General features: G+C 39.2%; 1 protein-coding gene across 3 annotated transcripts in view; it reads left to right on the top strand.

Annotated features, from left to right (window-relative positions):
* LOC122808689 (hepatic lectin-like) overlaps window positions 1–12,255 on the top strand; it is a 440,487-nt gene that overhangs the window by 367,098 nt on the left and 61,134 nt on the right. For all 3 annotated transcript variants that reach the window (XM_044079677.1, XM_044079675.1, XM_044079676.1), the window contains one exon: window positions 9,267–9,385. In XM_044079677.1, coding sequence (XP_043935612.1) covers window positions 9,267–9,385 — 119 coding nt within the window. The remainder of the gene's footprint in view (window positions 1–9,266; window positions 9,386–12,255) is intronic.

Below are 12,255 nucleotides of genomic sequence, written 5' to 3'. Positions count from 1 at the left end.
CTTGAAAGGTAAGACACCTTTGATCATTATAAGTAAAAACTAAGAGCTCTCATAAAATCATCCAAGGCAAATTTTGAGAGAAAAATCACCAAGGACTCTAAAGACAATCATAAGGCCTTCTTTAGCTATGTTAGAAACCTAGGAGGAAACTCCCAGATATGCTCAGAATTAGTTCAAAATGATGTGAAAATTACTGAACCTACACACATTGCTAACATACTGGCTGACAGGTTCAGTGCAAACTTCTCCCCCCTCCCCAAAGGAGAGATATCTATTCCAGAGGATTGTAGCCCCAAACATCTCCAACGCCCAGGTGAGAACTGCCCTCACTAAGGCAAAAAACACAGCATCCATGGGAATGGATGGTGTCCCCGGCTGTGTGCTTCATGAACTCAACGAGGAATTAAACCCACGGTTAGGACAGCTGTTTAATCTTAGCCTCACCTCAGGATACGTACCCAAGGAGTGGCGCATGGCGACTGTGGTCCCACTTCATAAGGGCGGTGCCTCCACAGACCCTGGAAATTACCGCCCCATTAGCTTGACAAGCCTTATCTGCAAAGCCATGGAGAGGATCATAATGGAACTCATAAATAAAGACATAGGGAACTTGCAGACTTTGGATCCAACCCAGTTTGGCTTTGTCAAAGGCAGATCCTGCCTCTTAAACTTGGTTGACTTTTTCGATACAGTCACCAAGGCCATTGATGAGGGAAAGGCAGTCCATACAGCCTACCTCGACCTGGCAAAGGCCTTCGACACAATACCCCACTCAGGTATCATCGAAAAACTCATCAGCTTGAATGTAAACCCATACATCACAAGATGGGTTGCAAACTGGCTAAGTGACAGAACCCACAGGGTCAGAGTTGCTGGAGCCATGTCAGACTCAAAACCTGTCACAAGTGGTGTCCCACAGGGCTCAGTCCTGGGTCCACTCTTGTTTGGCATCTACTTTTCTGAAGTACAAGCAAACACAGGAGGGTTATGGCTGACAAAGTTTGCAGATGACTGCAAACTGGGCGCTATAGTCGAAAACACATCTGACACAGATATCCTCCAGAAGGGCCTCACAGAAACGGATAACTGGTGCCAGAGCCATGGCCTGAAGTTAAACGCCAAAAAATGCATAGTCATACCCTTCGGGAAAAACAAGATTACCCCTAGCTACCATATAGGTGGCAATCCACTGAGCACAGAAAAAGTCATCAGGGATCTGGGGACCCAAGTTGACAGTAGCCTTTCATTTGATACTCGTGTTGCTAAAGTAGTTAGGAAAACCTTCTATATCGCCCACCTGATCATGAAGGGATTCACATCTAGATCAAGGGAGGTCATCGTCCCCCTGTACTCATCACTCATTAGACCTATGATTGAGTACAATGCCCCGTTTGGAATGTATCTGACCAGACACCTGCTGCAGCTTGAAAGGCCCCAAAAGTTCCTCACCAAAAGGATAAAGGGTCTCAAAAATATGTCTTATGCTGCCCGACTGAAAGAACTCCAGCTCTATTCAGTCTCATACCGCTTGCTCAGAGGTGACCTGTGCCTGACATATAAGGCCATGTCAAACCCAGATTTGATGAATATGCTTCACCTCAAAAATCTAGATCCCTCAGAACCACAAGGGCGGAGACTTAAACCTTGACACGGTTATAAATAGAACATGCTGGAGGGACAGATTCATCACCCAGAGACTCCCTATGCTGTGGAACAAAATCCCGGTACATGTGAGGCAGAGCACCTCGCTGGCCTTGTTCAAGAGGAATCCTGACCAATGGATGGGAGATCGCAGATATACCCCAGGGATTACTTCAGTGTCACTGCTTGACAGAGGCACAGAAAAATGATAGGCATAGTTTTTATTCAAACTAAAGGGGTGGCGAAAGCCACATAACTATGGGCTAGGCTTATAAATGCCCTTGAGCAGATAGCCTAGTATGAACCTATGAACCTATGAACCTAAATGTCTCATTCAACCTGTTTGCGTGTTAACTGTGCTAAATGGGTACTTTGCTTATTATACAGGTGCTGTTTTTTTAAGCATTTGAATTTTTAAATGTATTAATTGTTTAATTCATTAATTACGTTTAGTGTATTGGTTATTTAAACACACAGGAAGTGATGTATTAGATCAGTTGGAAAAAGTTTGGCAGGAGCTAAACGAAAGCGCTTACTGGAATATATTTTTTGTATACTACGCTATTTGTTGTTCATTAAACGTTTCAGTCTATCCGTGAATTTGGTTTTCTTGATCAGTATACACCTCTTACCTGGTATACCTGTGGAGAAATTGTTTGTTAACAATAACTGTTTTTGTTGCTAATACTATCAGGATTAGTTATGCACATGGCATGCACCAATGTCACACATGCAGTTTGTGCAGTCATATTTCGGTAGGGCCCTTAATAGACTTACCACATCTGCCCTGTACCATACCGGTGACAGGCTATTTTTCTTGCAAAAGCCTTGGAGTTGTTTATATTGCGATTTGCAGCACTTGTTCAAAATTTTATGTTGGGATGACCACTAGGCTCCTATATATTAGAATTAGGGAACATGTCAACAGTATTAAGAACAAATACAGTAAGAATGCTTTGTACAGACATAGCAATGAATGCAGTAATTAAAAAAATATATATTTTCTGTCCTGGAACAGGGACATTTAAGCCTAAGAAGGGGGGGATTTCAAAAATTATCTTGAACAGAGAGAAACTAGATGGCAAATAAATTTAAGGGCTGACATTTCCCCTGGTTTAATTGATGCTATTAATATCAAATGTTCTTTTTTTAAAGAAAGCAGAGTATATGTTAAAGCTGCTAAATAAAGAAGCACTTTAGTTTTGTTTTATTTTATGTATTATCTTTTTAAGCATTTGACTGAATAATTACTTCAGTCATTTGAGATGTGATCACCTATTTATGTTTAGACTATTTAAACATGGCTTGAAATTCATTTAATTTGTATTTCTGATGAACTCTGGTTGGACGAAAGCAGTGAATAAATAGATTTTACACTAATATTGTTGGTTTATTTTTGTTTTCAGCCTAGCAAGTATTTATATCACTCTTATATAGGATTTTCTAGACAGTTGTATTATGTAGTACAGTGTGGGTGACAGTGATGAGTGATACCTTATTATTCAGATCAATTGCAACACTCACAATGCCATACAGTACCAGAGTAAACAGTACCAGTACAGAGTAGCAATCTTTTATTTCCAGGCACAGTGTTTGTATCGGACAGACCTCTGGGAGCAATGTTTGTTAGCACTACCTGAATTTTGCCACACAAACTACCAGAATCCACATTAGTATTATGCGCATACATCTCACTCTGTTACTGTACACAATCTGGTCACAGCTTGACAACATGGGGGTATAGATGGGACATACTTGGCTTATTACTCTCATAACATTTTGGGTAGTTGCTAGTCTGACAGGTTTGTTCTTATAGATGTGTGACAATCAGTTGTATTTCCTGTTTGCTGCCTAAACATCTGGGATCATCTCACTGATTTCCCAGGGGTACAGGGTGACAGGCAGCAGATATGGGTCGGTATGCTGGACATTCTGGACATATCTGTACAGTTGTTGGGTATGATTCTGTATACAGTCTACTTCCACTCCCAGGATTCTGACCATGGCTGTGTCTGCTAAAACTAAAACTCTGTCCATCACAGTTGTGTGTGCTATATAGATATTGCTGTATATTCTTATCTGATTTCTGTCTATAATTCTCCTGTGGTTTTACATTCTGACCTTGTATTACAACACTCTTACACAGGATTTCCTAGACAGTTATATTATGTACCACAGTGTGGTTGACAGTGATGAGTAATCTTTATTATTCAGAGCAACTGCAAAAATAACAATGCCATACAATACCAAAGTAAACAGTACCAGTACAGGGTATCAATCTTTTATTTCTGGGCACAGTGTTCATATCTGATGGACCTGTGGGAGCAATGCTTGTTAGCACTACCTGAATGTTGCCACACAAACACAAATTCCACATTAGTATTATGCACATAGATCTTACTCTGTTACTGTACACACTCTGGTCACAGCTTGACAACATGGGGGTATAGATGGGACATACTTGGCTTATTACTCTCATAACAGTTTGGGGAGATGCTAGAGTGACAGGTTTGTTCTTATAGATGTGTGACAATCAGTTGACTTTCTTGTTTGCTGCCTATACATTTGGGATCATCCCACTGATTTCCTAGGGGGCCAGAGTGACAAGCAGCAGATATGGGCCAATTTACTGGACATTCTGGACATATCTGTACAGTTGTGGGGTATGATTCTGTATGGAGACTACTACTACTTCCAGGATTCGAACCATGGCTGGGTGTGCTAAAAGTATAACAGTTCACATCGCAGTTGTGTGTGCTCCTTGGATTTTGTTGTCTGTCTTTTCACTTTTTTCTGTCTATGTCTCTTTTGGTTGTACTATATGACCTCTTGGGGTTACATTAGTCATAAACAGACACTCCTACACATTTTATTTATGTTGCACAGTGTGGGTAACAGTGCTTAATACAACAGTACTATTAAGTGATTGCAAATCTACATTACCATATGATACCAGAGTAAACACAAGCTGTCTAGCAGTTAGACCTTTCTTGTCAGGCTATTATGATTTTATTTACATACAACCTATATGAGACTCTTCCTGCCCTATTCTCTGGTGTATGCAGAACTTGCCTAATACAATATAGGTTTTATACAGGCAATTAACTTAACTTACTAATACTTTTAGATTTATTTCATATGACAGTACATGCAAGAGTATTACTAACCTGCCTCGCATCACAACCTCTCCAAGTGACACCCATGGGCCTCCTGGTTCACATCCCACTCACTTGCCACTGTGAAGGACATGGGAGGAATATTTAGCCATACCTATCCATGATATACATAAGCTGGCAATTATTAAACAGGTAGTGGAGTGATACTTACACACAGCTGGGACCTCTTCTGTCCTCCTAGCCTCTTGGATCCACTGATCCAAGAGATCCCCCTTTTGCAGCTTCAGGTCAGCATAGCGATGCCTGACCTGCTCACCAGTTTGGGGTATGCCAGTGGCACTGGTGAGCTCACGGGTGAGACGGTCCCAGATTTCCGCTTTATATTGGGAACCCTGGTGCTGGCCCTGCAGCAGTCTCTGCTCATGGTCTTTCACAAGGAGTCCTGACATAACTCTGGACTCCTGGATGCCCCAGCGCTGAGCCCAAAAGTGCACGCCCTCTCCCATTCCAGACATAGTGCTTGCAAGGGGAATCTACAACCAGTTATGAGATGTATTCCTGCCTGTTGGGTTTAAATAGGGCCGTTTCCCACACTTTGCTGTGATTGGATGGTTTTGAAAAGGCTAAGCTATGGGCAAGCTTGCTTACCTAAGGTTGGCATTGTTTAAAGGGGTATACCATGGGCAAATTGAATTAGTTGGCCTACACATTGCTTACACCTACTAAGCTGGGCTGTGCAATGCTTAGAGTTGCTTAATATTTAATTTGCATTATATTTACTTTTTGGCATTGATTTATTATTCATTACATGTTATATATGTATGTGTCTGGTATCCATGATTCATGTATATGTACATTGTATGGGGTCCTTTTATTTATTAGGGGACTTCAACACTTTATTACAATGAGACCTCACATCTGGGCTTACTTTAGTACTCCAGTTCACATATTTATGTTATGTTGTAGGTTATACACATAAGAGTGTATATAGATTCCTTTCACATGTTCAGTTTGATTTTCCTATAGTGAGGATTTTTTTGGTGATACCTCAATCTTATGTACTGCTGTGATGGCTTAGTAGTTAACTACTGTGACTATAGTGTACAGGGTCCTGGGTTCAAGTCATGCAAAGGTTGTTTATTTTGTTTCTGGCCAGAACAGCGGCTGTTGCATACAGAGTGATTAAGGCACTTTTAAGCAACTTTAAATGGGTTTGCATGGGTTTGGGCAAGGGTAAGCAATGCTAACCTCTGGTTAAATATGCTTACAGAAAGTTAGCTTCAATATTGCTTAACCTGTGTGCGCATTGCTTACCCCTGCACAAATGGGCATAAACCCGCTTACTACTGCTTAAATATGCTAACTCCCACTTACTATTGCTTAATAGTGCTTACACTTGCCTACTAGTGCTTACTCCCACTTACCACTGTACTACTTTAGACAGTAATGTCTAATGGTTCTTGGGAGGTGGGGGATTTGGAAGCTGTATGGAGTTATCATTCATTACATATTTTACCTTCCATTTGTTTCCCTGATTCCTGTGTACATATACTGTATGGAGAACGTGTGATTATCTGTGGACTTTGCAACATTATGACACTGACACCTCACATCTGCATTTAATGCAGTACTCCAGTTCACACATATATGTTATTTAGTAGGTTACACAACTAAAAATATTGGTCATAAAGTGATTTGACATGGAAAATGGAATGTACTACAGCGGGACTCGAACAGGGAATGACCGTTTGTTAGGTGAATGCTCTGCCCACTACAGTATTGCTTTACTGCTTCATTTGCACATATCTTGCTTTTGATCCTCTTCTGCCATTTAAGCTGCATTAACCATAGCTAAGCGATGGGCAAACCCAAGCACCTACAGTTAAATTTAATCTGTTTCATAAAAAAAAAATATATATCTTTATATTTGTTGTTTTAACTATTGCTCTTGTACACATGGGGGGATGTTGCTGGGGGTATGCATATACCTATGAGCGGTCTCGCTCATTCTTTATGACTTCTCTGCTGTTCGTCATTGCAGGGACATGTATATTCTGAGAGCTCTGCTCTAAGACATGCCCCCCTGCACTCTTTCAAGCTCCATGTAAGATTAGGAGCTCAGGCAGTGTGCCTTCATTAATATGTATGGCCCACTGCTGTCCTGCTCCTAAACGGCTGCTTCTGTGCAGGACTAAGCTAGTCCTGCATGGAAGGATAGTGAATCTGGGGGACTGTTTATAAGTGCTATTGATTAAACAAATGCTCATTTGTGCCTACTTCACTTGATCTAAATTTCATTTGACTGACACCCAGTTGACCTAAATTTCATTTGACTTACAATTCATTTGACCGACTTCCATTTCACCGACATGTAAGACATAGCTTGTTGTGAGTTTTAAGGCCTTTAAGTTTAAGAATGCAAGCTAATGTTCAACTCTCACTAAGTCCTGGATAGGAAAATGCATTTACTCTAAGTTGCCATAATAATTCTCTTTCTTCAAGTCTTAAAGTCCAACAGATATATGAGCACTAGTATAACATTGGTAAGAGCAATGTTAATAATGCCCTGGCTAAACATATCTTGTATAATCAAGACCATTCTTTCCTTTATATAATCATTGACCATTTGAGAAAAGTTTAAGGGGTGGGCCATGGGCTTTAAGACCCTGGCTAGATAGGTTTTTACCCTTATTATTGAATTATCAATGTTTTTATATTTGTTTACATATATATTATATTATATTAAAATATATTTATAACAAGTATATTTTTTAACATCATAGGTTATTACTGGTAGTTAGGTTGAGTAGGCTGTACCAACAATTACTTTAGGACAGTTTTGTTTACATTTTGATTATATATTTTGATTATATGGTTTTATTTTGGTTAATTGTTATTGTGACTTGTTTCTTTAAGAAAGGTATTCTGTGACGTCAATATTGGGTTCTGGCGGGCACTTTAAAAGTGGATACTTTGTTATTGAAATGTATCTGAAGAAGTTCATTGTTAATGTTGATGGATGAAAGCACTAATACATTTTAGAAGAATCGGCTGCTGTGGTTTTTCATATATTTGCCACTGAAGTGTTTTTTGTAGTGTGTAGCATGTTCCATGTTAAAGTTTTATTTTTATTTTTATGGGAAGTATCTAAAGTAATTTGGCGAATGCTTTGTGCATTCCCAGCAGTGGTGGCAGCGTGTAGAGTACTGTAAGGCAAGTTAAAGTATATGCCCTTTCCCCCACTGTAGTGCAATCCTGGAGTTAATTTATATAATTAGGGGTGTGTAGGGGCACAGACCCACACATTGGGAGGGTGTGGGAGGCATAGCCCCCCAACTATTTTGGTTGTACATTGTCCTGTTTTTGTTAAGAGGGTTAGTACGTAGTTTTTAAGTTCTGGAAAGGGTTAGTTATTGGTGTTCTAAGTGTGCTTGTCTATGGTTTAAGATTTAGTATGTTGAAATTCAGCATTGTAAGCTGCCAGTGAAATGGGAGTCAGTCAAATTAGTTTTAGGTCAAATGAAATTTAGATCAATTGGGTGTTGGTCAAATGGGTGTCAGTCAAATGAAATTTAGGTCAAGTGAAGTAGACCCACTCATTTACACAAACATCCAACTTCTCTTAAATACCATTCTTTTTAATTTAGGAAAATAAAGGAGAACACAAACTTGAGTCTCATGATGAAACAAAATAATCCCTAGGATTAACCAGGGTAACTATATAATCAGTTCATAGATACATGAATGGTGACAACCTTTTGGTTAAATTGTAGTGAACAGAATAAACCCTTGAAATGCATCTGGTTAATAATTTCATTATCTTGGTTAGATTCTCATACTGATTTATTACCTGTATTTATTTCTATGTTTGATCACTAGAATGAACATGGTATGACTCAGATGGGAAGCCAACTGCCTTTATTTTCCTTTAAAAAAGCTTTTCAAGGCTACTTTATGCTTGGTAGGAATTAATCACCATGGTGTGGGTAAACCGACCATCTAGTTTATGTATTAGTTTATTGTGGCCTGATTTCCTCTAAGTACTTCCCTTTTTCAGCAGTCTACTAGTGCCTGGTTTATTTTTTATTCTTTATGAAGCAGCATAGCTTTTCTCAGTCCTGTATTCTGATTTGTGTATGTCAAACTCCATGAACAAAGTTCTAGAACAGTATACAAAGGGAAATAACAATGAACTACCACCTTTACTTTAACATTTCATTTTAGTAAAACTCACTTTTTTTCCAAACACAGTTTGTTGTAATAGATAGATAGTGAGAGATGGATGTAGAGAGATAGAGAGGTATGTGTGTGTGTGTGTGTGTGTGTGTGTGCATCATGTGTGCGCATGCATGCACGCACGCGCGCGCGTGTGTGTGTGTGTGTGTGTGTGTGTGTGTGTGTGTGTGTGTGTGTGTGTGTGTGTGTGTGTGTGTGTAACAGTTTCCATACAGGTAGAATGTCATACTGAATTTTAGTTTATTGTGAAATTCTAAATTTATGCATCCACAGGAATTTCTAAATAATGCACGTTCTTCCAACTATTACGGTTTTTGGATTGGGTTAACAGATGAAGCAGAAGAGGGATCCTGGCAGTGGATAGATGGAACAAACTACACCACCACTGAAAAGTGAGTAAAGTGAATTAAATGAGAATCATTGGCTAGCTTTTATACTCATGAAAATCATATGCACATGTAGGTAATAGTATCAAAAACAGTAACAAGAATTACAATAATACTTTTTCCACAGTGAACCCTAGTGCAGAAAAACACACAATTTCACCATTGACTGTTCTGAACCCTTGCAGTAGGTTTAGGGCCCATGTTCTGTTTATCAGTATCCGACTCCCGTAATGTTTAGGTATACTTAAAAATGCATATAAAGAGTGAATCAAACACAGTTCAGATCTCGCTCTTCTGTATGACTCTGGGATAGTTCCCAGAATTCCATTCAGGATGACCAGTACTAGTAGCCAGGTAGTAAACTGTAGGTGAACCATCACTATTCATCATTCTTCACAAGTCTAATTCTGTCTTTTCACCAAGTAGAGATAGATTAACCACCATCTACTCTAACTTATGAGTATCACCCTGGAGTTACTCCAGCTGTGCCATGCAGTGAATAGCTTCCCACTGCAGCTTCACTTGTGTAGGCTGTTTAATTACTAATTTAGTTCTGCTACTGACCCTTTACTTATTAAAGCACCAATCGCTCAACTTATTTGCATGCTTGTAATACTTTAGTAGAACGACTCCTAATGGATTTTATGTAATGGATTTTTGAGCATGTGAGCCAGTAGACCTCTGGAGATTTCAACCATTTCTTCCTCTTTGAACTGTTCCCCAAACTAGATAATCGTAATCGTACATTGCTGTTAACCAAAGTCTTGCATGACACAGCAGAACTGAAAGCTGAGACAGCACTGGGAAAATGACTGAACAGTACGGGAGCTCTATTCTTACACTAGAGAACATGTTGCAGCAACATGCACTTCAAATGCAAGAGCAATCCAGCCACATTGCCTGCCACAATCATGATATGTAGGCCCTCTGCTTTACTTTCTCCATGTCTTTTTGGTTTCTAATACCATGACGGGAATGACCCCATTCCTAAGTCAAAATGCAATTAAAGTTCATGAAATTTTAGTATTGTTTAAATCTTTGATGTTAGCCAGAAGTACTCTTTGCAGCATCTGCAGTGTGCCCAGTAATGACTCCTACAATTTGTATGGAGTTAGATGTATTAGTAACATATATAAATATGATTGTAGATTCCTTTTTATAAGACCCATTGCTCCTACTACTATTGGAACTGTCTGGGTATCTTTCTTCCACGTTGCTCTCATTTCTGCTTGCAAATCCTGATATTGTATGATTTTGTGTCTCTCGGTACACAAGACACTGTAGTCACTGGGTGTAGCAATTTCAATGATCAATGCTGCTTTTGTCTTCTTTTCATGGAGCACAATATCTGGTTTTCTAGCATCTGTCTTTTGAACTCTTGGTAGAGGGTGATCCCATGTGATGTAGACCATCATTTTCTATGATGCTTTGTGGCTCATGTTTCCAGTGTTTTTCTGCTACTTCAGTATTATAATGTTTGCACAATCCCCAATCCAACAGTCTTGCCACATTATTATGCCTTTCACTATACAGTCCTTCTGCCATTTGTATGTCACAGCCAACAACAAGATGTGCAACTGATTCCAATTCTGTTTTACAAAACCTACATTTGTCTGTTTCTTCCTCATGTTCACTGGATTTTGTAAACGAATGTGTACATAGCCCACTCTCTTGGGCCACCAATATTAACCTTTCATCTCTTGGTTTGAATTTGCCTCTCCTTAACCATTCCTGCATTCGTTCCTGATCAACATGAGATTCTTCCAGAAGTTTTCTATACTTGCAACTATATTTATATATTTTCCACATTTCTGCCTTCTCTTCTGGTCCTTCACCTTATATTCTTTCTTTTGTTTTTTGGCACATTCAGTTGCTGCCTGACATATATCTGCTTCTGGTTTGATTTCCATTCCTGCTTGATGCAGATATGCCTCGGCTAGATTAAGCAGAGAAGTCATATTAGATTTACGCTTCTGATGTTTCAAAACTTTAACTACATTTGGGTCTTGTGAGGTCAGCAAATGTGTGCAGTCCCACGATTGCAGATCTATACATGTAAACAATTTCAAGGAGGCCCATCCCTCCTTCGGAATGGGGAGTATATAATCTTGGTCTGCACTGATTTTTATAAATCATTTGGTGAGCATGAAGCATCCTTCTCATTTTTTGTCTAATCTATCCAACATGTTCTGCGGCCAGTCAATCACTCCAAAACTGTAAGTTAGGACAGGAAGAGCAAATTGGTGTATAGCTTTGTTCCTAGATGTCAATGCTGTTTTCAGGATTAGTCTTCTATAGTATTGCTTAGTAAGTTTTTTTTCACATTTGTTCCTGTTTTATTGTTGATCCTTCATCAATTCCCAAATATTTATACACTCCCTCTTGCTCAAGCTCTTTTATATCACATTCTTGTCCCAAATTGATGTTTTCTCAGTGCTGCAGTTTTTCTGCTTTAAAGGTTGCTTTTGCACATTTATCAAGGCTAAATTACATTCTTATATTATCTGAAAAAGTTTTGACAGGTTGCAGTTGTTCTTTCAGTTCCTCATCTGATGAGCTATACAGTTTTAAATCATAGACAGAGAGAAGATGAGAAGTCTTTACATATTGTTGTTTTCGATGAGCCAAATTATAGCCATGGCCTAAGCTATTAAGGAGACAGCTTAATGGGTTAAGGGCAAGACAGAATGGCAGCGGTGACAGAGAGTTACCCTGGAATATCCCCTGTTGAATTTTTATCCCTGGAATAATAATTTGTCCTTTATCATGGCTTAATTGCAAAGTGGTCTGCCACTATTTCATAGTCACTGTAATGTAGTCGAACAGTGTAGGGTCTGTCTTATAGATTTTTAAGTACTCTTTCATCCATGAATGTG

Source organism: Protopterus annectens, chromosome 8.part0, assembly GCF_019279795.1.
Source record: "Protopterus annectens isolate FY-2018-M chromosome 8.part0, PAN1.0, whole genome shotgun sequence".
Classification (NCBI taxonomy): domain Eukaryota; kingdom Metazoa; phylum Chordata; order Ceratodontiformes; family Protopteridae; genus Protopterus; species Protopterus annectens.
The sequence above is the reverse complement of the archived record's forward strand: the minus strand, read 5'-3'. Positions and strand labels throughout refer to the sequence as shown.